At 52.8% G+C, this 14,026-nt stretch overlaps 2 protein-coding genes across 3 annotated transcripts; one reads left to right on the top strand and one right to left on the bottom strand.

The window, feature by feature from the left end:
• Nucleotides 1-217: 217 nt before the first annotated feature.
• On the bottom strand, nt 218-3,743 carry CIB1 (calcium and integrin binding 1). Its single transcript, XM_045899399.2, has 7 exons — nt 3,498-3,743; nt 3,334-3,368; nt 2,124-2,232; nt 1,163-1,313; nt 897-1,015; nt 736-824; nt 218-479 (listed from the first exon to the last, which is right to left on the bottom strand). The coding sequence occupies exons 1-7, from the start codon at nt 3,546-3,548 to the stop codon at nt 458-460; spliced, it is 576 nt and encodes a 191-aa protein (XP_045755355.1). The 5' UTR covers nt 3,549-3,743; the 3' UTR covers nt 218-457.
• A 123-nt stretch (nt 3,744-3,866) lies between these two features.
• GDPGP1 (GDP-D-glucose phosphorylase 1) lies at nt 3,867-11,568 on the top strand. Of its 2 annotated transcripts, none has more exons than XM_064569877.1 (3): nt 3,867-4,248; nt 4,378-4,553; nt 10,237-11,568. In XM_064569877.1, the coding sequence occupies exons 2-3, from the start codon at nt 4,491-4,493 to the stop codon at nt 11,401-11,403; spliced, it is 1,230 nt and encodes a 409-aa protein (XP_064425947.1). In that variant the 5' UTR covers nt 3,867-4,248; nt 4,378-4,490; the 3' UTR covers nt 11,404-11,568. The 2 variants fall into 2 exon arrangements, with proteins under 2 accessions (XP_064425947.1, XP_064425948.1); XM_064569878.1 differs by adding an exon at nt 8,709-8,770 and having other exon boundaries at nt 3,868-4,553.
• The last annotated feature ends 2,458 nt before the right edge of the window (nt 11,569-14,026 follow it).

The raw sequence follows: 14,026 nt of genomic DNA, 5'->3' as shown, positions 1-14,026 counted from the left end.
TTACGTGCGGAAATTCTGTAAGCACCACCAGCATCAGGATATAGCGTTCCATCTGTCAGGCTACCCCTTCCTGCTCACACCCTCGCGAGGGGAGGGCCGGGTGGGCTACAGTCTGACTTCCTGCTGGCCCTTTAGATCCTGTTCTTTCCAGTATGACCGAAGGCTTCTGGAAGTCCAGTCCTTCCTCATACCAATGTTTCTAGTATCACGCAAAGGATCGAAACGTCTAAACCTTTATTATAGATCAGTAGAACACAAACAGAGCGATGACAATGACAGAAAGAGAGAGGCCCTGGTCTGGAGGGGCCTTCCCTGCCTGGAGCAGGACCACACGGTGCCAGTTCTGGGCTAGGCCAGCTTGGCCGGCCCTGGCAACACAGGCATGACCTCGGCCACAGCTCAGCAGTGGAAAGGCTCTCTGACGGGGTGCTCGCTGGGACACACGCCATGGCTCCTGTCACAGGACGATCTTAAAGGAGCTGAACAAGAGAAGAGTGGGTCAGGTTTTCTGCTGAAAGAGGAGGGGAGGGGCTAACCCCAAACTTGCCCACATCTTCCCTCAGACCCTTTGGAATGGGCTGTCCCACGTCTGTCCCTCCCCTTTGGAAGAGCTACCCTGAGACCCTGAGAGGAACTGGGGCTTTCCCAGCCCGGCTGCTGCCGCGCATCCTCACATCCCAGACCCAGGTGCAGCAGATGGGGGCCCAGAACGAGGGGGGACCGCTACCGTCCTACCTGGCGAAGTCCGGTGAACGGGAGATGATGTGCTGAAACTCTGAGAGGTTGATGGTGCCATCCCTATCAATGTCGGACTCTTCCAGGATCTGGGGAAGGGAGAGCTTCAGACCTAGTCCCAGCCCTTCCCTCTGGCTCCCTGGCCCGGCCCAGCTACTCACGTTGTCAATGAGCTGTTTCATCTCTGAAGCACTAAGACGAGTGTCCTCACCCTGTCCTGTGAGGCAGTTCACGAGGTGACTCAGATCTTCCCGGTTCAAGGTTCCATCATCATCAAAGTCTAGAGACAGACACAGGAAGCCAGAAAGAATGTGGTCAGGGGGAGCCTCCAGCCTCCACAGAAGGCCCCCAGGTCCCGAGCGGTACACCACCACCAAGACCGTGTGGGGACAGGCCTGTGTCCCGCCAAGCTGCTCCTAGCTCTCACCAAAGATGCGGAAGGCATAGTGGGACTTGATGTCTGGAGTCGCTGTGTCACTGAACACACTGAGGAGGTCCAGGAAGTCCTCGAAACTCAGGCTGTCCCTGTCTGGGGATGTGGAGAAGACCCTGCAGATCCGCTCCTTGAAGGGGTTGGCCTAGGCAAGAGAGCCTTGTGTGAAGGCCACAGGTGCAGCCCAGGTCACACACTCCTCAAACCCTACCAGGAACTGGAGGAAGCAGGTCACAGTACCCGCTCCATGAGCTCAGGCTCAGCGGAGAGAAGGATCAGTCTTTTAGGGCCAGCATGGAGGGCAGGAGGACCACCTGACTTGGGGAAGGGACAGGGATGGCTTCCTGTGAGTCAGTTTAACCCAAAGGCAGGCCTAGGGGCAGAGAAGGAAGATGAAAGCATCCTAAGCAAAGAGAACAAGATGGGCTGGTTACTTGAAAACACACTTACTTGAACGCTCACTGTGTTATAGGCACTAGGCCAAGCGCTTTGCATAAAAATCTCCACAGTCGGGCGCCCTGGGTGTCTCAGGCAGCTGTCAGACTCTTGATTTCCGCTCAGGGTGGTGAGATGGAGCCCCTCGTCAGGCTCCGTGTGGGGTCGGCTTGTCCCTCTCCCTGCCCTTCCCCCGACTCCCTCTCCCAAATAAATAAGAATCTTTAAAAAAAATTTTTCACAGCAACCCTACGGAGAGGCAATCAGCCTCTGGAATGGGTTTCTCAAACTTGAATAAGGTAGCTCAACTCCTTTTAAAAGACAAAACTTCTTTGACTCTCCAAGAATGTGTCCAAGAATCCCAGTTTGCAAAACACCACTCTAGTTCATTCCACTGGGTGATTTTGGTAAAGCCCTTGTCCCCAGGAAATCAGGGCTAAATGGAGAGAAGACCAGAATGGGGACCAGTGACCACATGATCTCCGAGACAAACTGCAGAGGGAGGGTGGGGGACTGGCACCTTGAGCTCTGGAAGGCTGAGGATCTGCTCCAAGGACACTCGTATCTGCAGTGACTCCTCCACACTCCGGTGCTCTGGGGGGAGCAACTCACAAAACCGCTTGTGGGCTCTGGCAGAAGGAGAGGAACCTGTTGGCAAACCTTCCTGTGTGTATTACATCCCCACTCCTTGCCTTGTCACCCATTACAAACCAGGTGAGGAGCTAAGGCACATACACAGAACTTCTCAGTCATCAGGCATAAGCCAAAGGGAGACCACCCGTGTAGTCCCATATGTCACAAGACTGTGGGCTGAGAGTGCATTCATGCCATGGGTATTTACTGAGGGCCTAAAGCATGCCAGGCACTGTACTGGGCATTGGTTCTAGAGCTCCCTGAGGGATGGAGAGGCTGCAAAAGGAGCCAGAAGTTGGCCCTGAAAAACAGGGAGAAAAGAGTTTGAAATCTCTTTCCCATTTCACTCCAGGAATCTCCAGCAAAGCCTCCCCCTTTGTAGCAACTACCCTAAACGATCTCTTCCTCAGCCCTCCCCTCCTTCCCACTGGCATTATTTTTGCCAAGGGGAGCCAAGGAATCTCCTCTCTCAAGTGCCTTGACCACAAAAAGCTGGCCCGCGGCGAGGAAGGGGGTTCCAGCCCGAGGTCAAATCCTCTCACTTGGAGTGTAGTCTTAGGCAAGTTACCAAACTTCTCTGAAACCTGTTTCATTGTCCCGGCACCTCCCTCCTGAGGATTAAATTGGGTAATGCAGGCAACCACTTCGCACAGTTCCTGGCGCACGGAGAGTGCTCAGTAAGCGTTAACGGTTACCGTGTTGATTCAGATCAAGTTACCGGGAGCCGGGCTCCGGGTCGGCGACGTCCGCGGAGAGCCACAGCAGCCCCTGCCGGGCTGGGGCAGGAAGTTCGGTTACGCAGAAACCCGCCGAGCGCAGGCCCCGGAGCGCCCAGCCGGGCCGAGGCTGCTAGGTGGCCCCCCGCGGTGCGCAGCGGGGCGGGGGGGGCCCCCGAGCCGGCAGGGAGGGCGGGACCGGCGGAGGGCACTGCCCGGGGCTCGGGGCCCGGGCGCCACCTCCGGCGCGGCCGCGGACCGCAGGCGGGCCCCTGTCACTCCCTGTGGGGGGCCCTCAGTTTGCCCGTCTGTGGACAGAGCCCCCCACCCCCGACGCCGCCTCTAGAGGATCCGGGAGCTGAGGTTCGACACGGCACTTACAGGAGGATCTCCTGCTTGGTCAGGAACGTCAAGTCCTGGAAGGCAAAACGGGAGGGGTTCAGCGAGCCTCCCGGAGGCCGCGCCAGCTCTGTCGCCCGCCCCGGGACCCCGCTCCCCAGCGCAGGCCCGCGCGCAAACTCCCCGGGGACCGGCGTCCCGCGCACCTGGTACTCGGCCAACAGCTCCTTGCTCAGGCGACTGCCCGAGCCCCCCATCGTCGCGCCGCGCGCACAGCTCCGCCAACTTGCCTCGGGGCGCCGGCAACTTTTTCACTTCCGCCCTCGGGCCGCGTCCCCGCCCCGTCCCCGCGGCAACCGCTCCTGGGGCCACCGCCCCCGGGCCCGCCCCCCTCCTTAAAGTGCCCAGGCGCTCCCGGCCCGGTTCCGCCGGCCGGCTCCCCGCTCCGGGACGTCCGCGGCGAGCTGGAGGCGGGGCCCGGAGCGGGGCCGGACGCTCCGGGGCGGGGCCCAGGCTGCACGGCCCCGCCTCCTGGCTGGGCGGGACGAGCCCCGTCGCGTGCGGGCGGACCGGCTGCGCATGCGTTCGGGACGCCACAGCCTCGCCATGGCCCGGGTAGGAGCTTGCGGCAAGTGTCGCGTTGCGTCCTTCTCCACTGCTGTCGGTGGTGGCGGCAGCCTTGGGCGCGACAGGGGCCCAAGGGAAGTACCTGGAGCCTGGAAATCCGGGAAAGCTCGAGACTCGCTACGTGGCCGAAGGCGGCCAAGCCGCGCATTGGCGCGGCGACGACTTTTTCACCCAGACGCTGCCACTGCGCCCGCGCCGCCCGTGTTGCAGCCCGCATGCCACCTCCAGAAATGACCGGAATCTTGCGGCCCACTGAGGCTGTGCGCTGAGGGTCTGCAGACTGCGGGAGCCGTGCACAGTGATCTTCGATTTTCACAAGAGCCCTGCAAAGTAGGTTCCCATTTTACAAATGTGGAAAACAGGTCCGGGGGAAGGGTTCAACTGACTTGTTCAGGCTCCGGCATTTAGAAAGCGGTCACCCCAGTCTAAGGTTCTTCTCACGGCTTCCCAATCCTGTAGACCTCACTCGAGCCGACCCCGCGCCCAGAGCTCTTGTTCGCTCTTGTCGCCGCCTCTCAACCCCTAGGACGATGCTTGGCCCGGAGTAGACTCTCAACAAACTGGATGCATGAATGCATGAACGAACCTCCACTATTCCAGAAGTTGAGGATCCCAAGCTGAGAGAGGAGGTGGAGGTGAGATTAATTCTTTTGTTTTCAGCTTTATTGATGTATAATTGACAACGTTGTAGGGATTAGTTCTTGATTCTCCTGATTCATTCTACTTGCTGATCTTTGTAAAGTCTAGATCTGATCATGGTGATTTGAGCTTAAAACTAATAAATGGTTAAAAACCGACACACTGGCCCTCTGAAATCTGACTTCAGCCTCTCTCTGCCCTCTCCTCTTGGCTTTCTGGGTTCCCGCCACAATGGGCTCTCTGTTCCTCTTCCATATTAGCCTCTGGGAGGCCTTTCCTGGTTCCCTAGAGTAGATTAGAAATCTTATACTTCCAGGGCGCCTGGGTGGCTCAGTTGGTTAGGCGGCTGCCTTCAGCTCAGGTCATGATCCCAGGGTCCTGGGATGGAGTCCCACATCGGGCTCCCGGCTCAGCGGGGAGCCTGCTTCTCCCTCTGACCCTCTCCCCTCTCATGCTGTTTCTCTCCTGCTCACTCTCAAATAAATAAATAAATAAATAAATAATCTTAAAAAAAAAAAAAAAGAAATCTTATACTTCCAGAATAGCCTGTGTTTCTCCTTGACAGCACTGTCTCATGTTGGCAACTTATGTTTACTTGGGTGTTGATTGGGTTAATGTCCGCACCACCCCCACCCCCGCTAGACTGTAAGCTCCATGAAGAGCTACGAGAATTGAGAATCGTGATCTACAAGATCTGATAGGTGGCAGTTGTTGAGTAAATGAGTGACCGTAGCTTCCCAAGCACTCAATAAGGTGTTCATCTGAGAGTGGCTTTAGGAAGACTCACTATCTCAAATGGGAGTCCGACCATTGTGGAAATAATTCCGTTCCAAGAAATGGAGGCTGCAAAGCAGTGAGAACACCAAAACCAGTCAAAGTGAGTGGTTCCATTCCAACCTGATCCTCTTGACAGCAGGCTCTTTCTGTACAAGAAATCGGTTAGTATAATGATAGGCAAAGAACAGGAAGCTGTCATAGTGTCCCCTGTACTAGACTGAGGGGAGGGAGCACCGGCCAGCGAAGGCCAGTCCCTGGACTCTGTGGTGAGACTGTATCGCAATGAAGATGGGGGAATTGGCCCTGTGCCATGGGGACCAGCTGTGACATAGATCTCTCCGCCACCTCACTCGGTGCTGAACCCTTCATTAAACAACCTTCTGGTTATAATTTTGCTTCCTGGTAGATTTTTGTACAGAGGAGGGACTATACTGATTAGCCAATAGGAACATTTCGTGCTCTTTGGCGTGTTTCTCACTATACGTTGTTGAATAGGCATTCTGAGTCTGCTTAGCATACTGTCCTGTCTGTGCTTGACCAGCTCTTGAAAGTGTGAAACTGAGTTGCTGAAATACTTTTTTTTTTTAATTTAAATTCAGTTAGCCAACGTATAGTGCATCAGCTAATATACTTTTAAAAACAGCTTCTAGTGTTTCTTGTTGTGAAATTATTTTATTTCTTAGTTGGAGCTCTTCAAGTTTTGTTCATAACTACCAACTCTTGGATTTGAATTCCACTTTTTTTTTTTTCCCCAAGACATCTTTTCCCTATTTATAATATTATTTCCTTCTTCCTGTTTCCCCTGGGACATGAGGTAGGAGAGCCACATCAGGTTTCCCCGAGGGGGTGACATTTGATCTGAGACCTGAAGGGGTCAGCCCTGTGAAGAAAATCTGGGAAAAGGGTATATAGTAGGCAGGAAGCACAGAAAGCAAGGCCCTGAGCTGGAACAAGTTCAGTAAGTGAGGAGCAGAGTAGGCGAGGGGAAGAGTGGAATGAGAGGAGGAGAACGAGGGAGGCACACCTAAGCCTTATGGACTTTATTCTAGGGGCTCAAGGTCACATCCCTAGTGAGTCATAGAGCAGGAATTCAAACACCTGGTCAGCCAGTAAGGCTTGATCTCTCACCTTTGTCCCAGGATGACACCCAACTCAACAAGCTTGTTGTGAAGGTAGGTCACCTGAGAGAACTTAGAAAGCCCCCAGCCATGCCTGGCACAAGATAAACATGTGACCAGTGCTCCCTTGTTCCTGGTTTTCGTGGAAAGGTTTGATCCTCTCACTTGGTCACTGCTGATTGATCACTGTAAGGTAATTCTTCTTTATTCACAGGTAATGCTTCGTGCCTACTAGCTCACTTTAATGTAAATATGACTGTGCCCACTTTCTATTGATCCATATGTCTTTGCTCGTATTTTTAGCCTCCTGGTATCATCTTGGTCCTGGGTCCTTGGTCCTAGCCCTTGGCTTAAAATGTTATTCCATATTTGTATCTAATCCACCCTTACCCTTGACTTCCACGTTTGACTGTCAGCTGCTGTACCACTTCTCAGATGCTCAGGCTGCATCTCAAGCTCAGCAATCAGAACTGAACTCTCGATCCCCCCCTTCTTCTAATCAATCTACTCCCACCCCCACCCCGCCCTCAGCTCCTCCATCTCGCTAAAGGCCACTACGGTGTACCTCGTTCCTGAAGCTGAGACCCCCCCCCCAGGTCTTCCTGGTGCCTCAGTCCCCCTAGCCAGCTTGTCAGCAGGCCCTGTTGGCTTGGCCTTCCAAACAGGACCCACGTCCCCTGCTCTCTGTCGCCGTTCCCACCTGTGCCGTCCAGTCACCCTCTCGCTCACCTGGCCATCAGAGTTGCCTCCCAAATGGTCTCCTTCCCCTTTGCTCCCCTACATCCCCCTTCCACACAGCAGTCTGAAAAAAGTTTATGAAGTATCACATGGTGCTTCTGCTTAGAACCTGCCAGTGATTCCTTATTCCATTTAGAATAAAACCCAGGCACCTGAGCATGATGCATAAGGGCCTGCAGCGAATCTGGCCCCTGCTTTCCTCTCCAGCCTCGTTTGCCCCCCTCCCCTTGTTGGCCATGTTCTAGTTAACACTGGCCTTTCTGTTCTAGGAACAGGCCAAACACCTGCCTGACTCAGACCTTGGACTTGAGCTTCCTTTCCTAGAACACATTTTCCTTGGCTCCTCATTGCAGGTGTCTGCTCATTTTGCATGTCTTTGCTCAGCTGTCCCCTCAGAGAGCTGTACCCCGCCCTATTCTTGAAGTACAATGCCCTGGTCCCACGTTTTATTAGTTATCCTTTATCGTATCACATGTTTGTTTTCCACAGAATGCCAATACCATGAGCAGTTAACATGTTCATTTCGCTCTTTGTCTGACTCTACCACGGGATGTAAGTTCCATGACAACAGGGGCCCTTTTAATCTTATTCGCTACTGTGCCCTCATTGCCTCATATGTAGCGGTTACTTTTTTTTTTTTAAGATTTTATTTATTTATTTGAGAGAGAGAGAGCACAAGAGGGGGGAGGGTCAGAGGGAGAAACAGACTCCCCAGGCGCCCCACTTTTTTTTTTTTTGGTAAAGATTTACTTAATTTTTTATTTTATTTTATTATTATTTTTTAAGATTTTTAAATTTATTTATTTGACAGAGAGAGACACGGTGAGAGAGGGAACACAAGCGGGGGAGAGGGAGAGGGAGAAGCAGGCTTCCCACCGAGCAGGGAGCCCAATGCGGGGCTCGATCCCAGGACCCTGGGATCATGACCTGAGCCGAAGGCAGACGCCCAACAACTAAGCCACCCAGGCACCCCTATTTTATTTTTTTAAGATCTTATTTATTTATTTATTTGACACAGAGAGAGAGAGCACAAGCGGGGGGAAAAGGGAGAAGCAGGCTCCCAGCTGAGCAGGGAGCCGCATGCGGGGCTCCATCCCAGGACCCTGGGATCATGACCTGAGCCAAAGGCAGATGGCTAACTGACTGAGCCACCCAGGCGCCTCAAGATTTATTTATTTTAAAGAGGGAGAAAGACCGAGTGGGGGGAGGGGCAGAGGGAGAGAGAATCTCAGGCAGACTCCCCACTGAGCACAGAGCACAACACAGGCTCAGTCCATCTCATGGCCTTGAGATCATGACCTGAGCTGAAACTAAGAGTCAGACACTCAACTGACTGAGCCACCCAGGCGCCCCTAAGTATACAGTTCAGTAGTGATAAGTATATTCACATTATTGTGTAACCAATCTCTACAACTTTCTCATCTTAAAAAATTGAAACGCTATACCCATTAAACTCAACTTTTGATAGATCATTTTGTATGTTTTTTAATGTTTCCTTTCTGTTTTATTCATGTGAAGTTTCTGGACCAGCAGAGCTGAGGGAACCCAGACTTGAAGTGAAGCGAAGCAGCTCTGCTGAGGTGAGCCTCCTTGTAAAGTCCTGTCTGAGCCAACAGCAGGTCCTTGTCCCTGACACCTCCGGGTCCACAGGGCTCCAGGGGCCCCGTGGGAGATGAAGGTAGCCATCCATTTCCCCCTAAAGGATTGGCCGTGGCACTCACGCACGTCCTGGGCCATCCTCACCCAAATGGCTCTATGCCTGGCCATTTGGAATCCCTACCGAACAGTGGGAAAGCTGTTCCCATAAAAGGAGTAGACGGCTTTGAAACCCTGGCCATTCTTATACAATGGAACACTGCTAGTTTTCTGGAGGGCAGTTTGATAGAGTGTGTGTCAAAAGCCTGACCCAGTGGTTGGGATTTTATTTTAAAGGAAAATAAAAACATGTCTGGAAACAGATACACAGGATGTTCATTGCAACAAACAGATATGAAACTGGCAACAACCTATATGTTATTTATTTATTTGTTTGTTTATTTATTTATTTAGAGAGGGTGAGTAGGGGGAGGGGCAGGGAGAGAGCGAGAGAGAATCCCAAGCAGACTCCGAGCTGAGCATGGAACCCAACATGGGGCTCAATCCCATGACCCCAAGATCATGACCCGAGCCAAAATCAAGAGTCCGATGCTCAACTGACTGAGCCACCCAGGCACCCGGAGCATGTGACTTTTAATCTCAGGGTCGTGAGTTCCAGCCCCACATTGGGCATAGAGATTACTTAATTTAAAAAAAAAAAAAGCTGGGGCGCCTGGGTGGCTCAGTCGGTTAAGCGTCTGCCTTCGACTCAGGTCATGATTTTAGGGTCCTGGGATCGAGCTCCGTGTCAGGCTCCCTGCTTACTGGAGAGGCTGCTTCTCTCTCTCTCACCTTCCCTCTCCCTTTCTGTCTCTCTCAAATAAATAAATAAAATCTTTAAAAAAGCTGAATGTAAATGATTTTTTTCCGGGCATTGGAATAAGGGTTGTATTTTATCTTTAAAGATTTTTTTCTTCCATTAAGAAAGTTTACTCAAGGGCGCCTGGGTGGCTCAGTTGGTTAAGCGACTGCCTTTGGCTCAGGTCATGATCCTGGAGTCCCTGGATCGAGTCCCGCATCGGGCTCCCTGCTCGGCGGGGAGCCTGCTTCTGCCTCTGACCCTCCTCCCTCTCATGTGCTCTCTCTTTCTCATTCTCTCTGTCTCAAATAAATAAATAAAATCTTTAAAAAAAAAAAAAAGAAAGTTTACTCAATAGGGATGCCTGGGTGGCTCAGTCAAGTAAGCATCTGCCTTCGACTCAGGTCGTGATCCCAGGGTCCTGGGATCAAGTCCCACATAGGGCTTCTTGGTCAGTGGGAGTCTGCTTCTCCCTCTCCCACTCGCCCTGCTTGTGTGCGCACGCGCGCGCTCTCTGTCAAATAAATAAATAAAATCTTTAAAAATAAATAAAATAAAATTTCTAGAAGTGGGACAACATCATGTATTTTTCACCTCTTGTGATTGTTTCAGGTCAGCGCCATGGCCGCTCCACAGGATTCAAATGAGACTTCCTATCTGCTCCCTCCAAACAGTAAGGACTGGGAAGAGCAAGGCATTCCTGACTTTGTCTACGGGCAGAAGGAACTTGTGCTGGAAGGGATTCAGTGGCCTAGGACTGCCCCCGGCCTCCTGGACACGCCGCCGCGGTCTCGCTTCGACTCTGCTCTCTGCTCCGCCTGGAGGCAGCGCATGGACCTGGGGCTCTTCCGCTACCGCCTGGGGGAGCTGCAGACCCAGACCCTCCCTGGTGCTGTGGGTTTGGTGGCTCAGCTGAATGTGGAGCGAGGCGTGCAGAGGAGGCGCCCCCAGAACATCCGGAGCGTGAAGCAGGCATTTGACCCTGAACAGTTTAACTTCAACAAGGTCCGGCCAGGAGAAGTGCTCTTCCGTTTGCTCCGGGAGCCCGATCTCCCGGCTGCTCTCCGGCAAGAGGACATCCTCGTCATGATCAATGTCAGCCCCCTGGAGTGGGGCCACGTGCTGCTGGTGCCCGAGCCCACCCGCGGGCTCCCCCAGCGCCTGCTGCCAGGCGCGCTGCGGGCCGGCGTCGAGGCCGTGCTGCTGAGCTCACACCCGGGCTTCCGCGTCGGCTTCAACAGCCTGGGGGGCTCGGCCTCGGTGAACCACCTGCACCTGCACGGCTACTACCTGGCTCGCAGACTGCCCGTGGAGGGGGCGCCGAGCGAGCCCCTGGACCCTGGCGGCCGTCTGCATCTGCTCCGGGCCCTCCCAGCTCCCGGCTTCCTCTTCTACACAGGCGGGCCGGGGCCCGACCTGGAAGCCCTGATAGGCAGGGTGTGTCGGGCCACTGACTACCTGACCGACCATGAGATTGCCCATAATTTATTTGTGACCCGGGGGGCCCCACCTGGAAAGACATCACCTTCCTCCGCTCTCACAGGCGTCCGCGTAATTCTGTGGGCCCGGAAGTCCAGCTTTGGGGTGAAGGAAGGCGAGGCGTTCAATGTCGCCCTCTGTGAGCTGGCCGGGCACCTCCCTGTCAAAACGTCCCGGGATTTCGGCAGTCTGACAGAGGCGGCCGCTCTGGCCCTCATTCAAGACTGTCTGCTGCCCTCGGCCCAGGCAGAAGAAGTACAGGCAGCCCTGGTGGCCGTGATAGCCCAGGACGAGCAGTGATCCTTCTAGAAGTATTTATTTTCTACCTGGTCTAAGTCCCTTTCCATGTGGTCGTTTGGGCTTCCATGACTGCCACCTTACCCGTCTCAGCCCAAGGGGAGGGATAAAGAACTGACAAGTGATCTCTAAAGAGAAGAAACCTTAGAATAAATCGAATGAATGAGCCGTCATGAATGTATCTGCTTCTCATTTTTCTTCTTGGACAAGCCTCAGGGATGTCAGACCTGTTACTAAGAAGGGAGTAGGGGGGCGCCTGGGTGGCCCAGTCGGTTAGGCATCCAGACTCAGCTCAGGTCCTGACCTCAGGGTTGTGGGATCAAGCCCCCCATCGGGCTCAGTGCAGAGTCTGCTTGAGGTTCTCGCCCTCTCCCCCTGCCCACCCCCCACACACATATGCACACGTGTTCTCTCTAAAATAAATCTTTTTAAAAAACAAACCAAAAAAAGAGAATGCACAAGAGTTACATACCCTGTGGTTCCTGGGTGGCTAAGTCAGTTGAGCGTTTGCCTTCGGCTCAGGTCGTGATCCTGGGCTCCTGGGATTGAGCCCTGCATCGAGCTCCCTGCTCAGTGGGGAGCCTGCTTCTCCCTCTCCCTCTGCCCCTCCCTCTGCTCCTGTGTGTGTGCTCGCCGTCTCGCTCATAAATAAATAAAAATATTTAAAAAAGAGTTACGTATTCCTGACTTTATATATAGACTTTTCATATCAAGTCTTGACAAATAGTTCAAGTGCCTCTGGCATTGTGCCCCCACTTCTGCCCTCTCCTCTCTGCATGTTCTCCCCTCGCCTGCCTCCAATGACCGTTCTTCATCCCTCCCCTCCATTCGGTCTTGCTCCCGCATAGGCCCTTCTTCGAGCACCTTCCCCCCTGCCTGGCCAACCTTGAATTTCCCTCCAGCCCCCAGCACTGAGTTGAGTGTTCCTCCTGTACATCATCTCGTGTGAAAAAGGCATCTTCACGACTTGAATACGGCCATTTACCAAGAACAAGCTGGCAGAGCAGAGGTCTGGCAACTCGTCTGAGGCCAGACAGCTCACAAGTGCTGGGGTCAGGACCGCAGCCCCGGTGGTCAGCGGCCAGAAGCTGGCTCTGCACTGGTGACTGCCTCTCTAGACAACAGCCCCCATAGTAGTGGTGGTGTCCTTAACAGGTGACAGGCGCTGAGCTGAGGGTCAGGTCCCTGGGTAGCTGGCTTTCTCTGTCCAGGCCTTGTCTGAAGTTTTTATATAGAATTTTAGGGTTGTATATCCCAGAAGATGTTATAAAGTCTCACTGGGTTAAGGCAGAATATGTACCATGAAAAAAAAAAAAAGTTCATTAAAAAAAAAGTTTAGGGGCGCCTGGGTGGCTCCGTCGTTAAGCGTCTGCCTTCGGCTCAGGTCGTGATCCCAGGGTCCTGGGATCGAGTCCCACATCGGGCTCCCTGCTCCACGGGAAGCCTGCTTCTCCCTCTCCCGCTCCCCCTGCTTGTGTTCCCTCTCCTGCTGTGTCTCTCTCTGTGTCAAATAAATAAATAAAACCTTTAAAAAAAAAAGTTTAACATTTACATTTAAATATATATTTGACATTTAAATTCCTATAAAACATTTGGGGTCAACTTCCTCTTTTGGGCACATCGCAGTAATTTTAGCTTATGCTTCTGTGAGCCTTTGCGTATACAAGCTCCAATAGCATCACTTTGTGTTGCTCGCTCAGTCTGAAGGAAGTACAGATGACCATTACAGCAAAGGGGACTTTGTGTCCCAGGTGATGAGCCCAAATACCAGGTTTTTCCCCCAGGACTGCTGTTCAGAGGAAAGCCTTCTCTGGCCAAACTAAGTTTTTCCATAAGATGGGGTGGGGGGTGTGAAATAGCTTTTCTTTATGGTGGTACTTCTCAGCTGTTTATATAGCTCATGAATTGTCAAGAAGGGAATTCAGAAGCTATTTCTAAGCTGAAGTGTGGAAAACTTAGGGGACCCTCCATACTCACCTTCCAGCACCATAGAAAGATAGGAAGGCATGACCTAGCCCAGCACCTCTCCACCTCTGCTTGCATTTTGGTAGAGGGCCCATATAACCAAGGGGTTTTGGATTTAATCTAATGGGAAACCTTGAAGAGTTTTAAATTGGGGAGTATCCAATTTGCATTAGAAAGAATACTTAAGCTGTAATGGATGGGTGTAGAGGAGGGAAGAACAATCAGAGAGTCCAATGAAGAGGTTGCTGCGTGGTGGCAAATTCAGGCAAGAATTGGTGGTGGTTCAGGTCCCAGAATAGTGCCTGGAACGCTCAATACTTGTGCAAAGAATGAGAAAAAATGATAGTCCTGGAAGGCAAGGGACTCCAAAGCATTTCAAGAAGGGAGTAACAGAATATATGCTGAAGAAACAGCAAGAAAGGTATGAATCAAACAGTGCCCACGTGTTTTTAAAGGGGGGAGATTTTAAAGTGTCCTCCAGATTTAGGCACACGGGACAGTCTTAAAATGCCAAGTTGGCCTGGGTGCGGTGGTCAGAGTGTAAGGACGTCAGGAGGAGCAGGGAAGGCGACGGTGAAGGAGCGCCATGAGGAGGCCGTTCTGTTTCTCAGCGCAGCAGGGCGAGCGCTGTTCACGGCTGTCCCTCCCGAGCGCCCAGCGT

This window comes from Mirounga angustirostris, unplaced genomic scaffold, assembly GCF_029215605.1.
Source record: "Mirounga angustirostris isolate CCGP_5_RB_7025 unplaced genomic scaffold, mMirAng1.0.hap1 SCAF_9, whole genome shotgun sequence".
Taxonomy (NCBI): domain Eukaryota; kingdom Metazoa; phylum Chordata; class Mammalia; order Carnivora; family Phocidae; genus Mirounga; species Mirounga angustirostris.
This window is presented reverse-complemented; position numbering and strand designations above follow the sequence as displayed.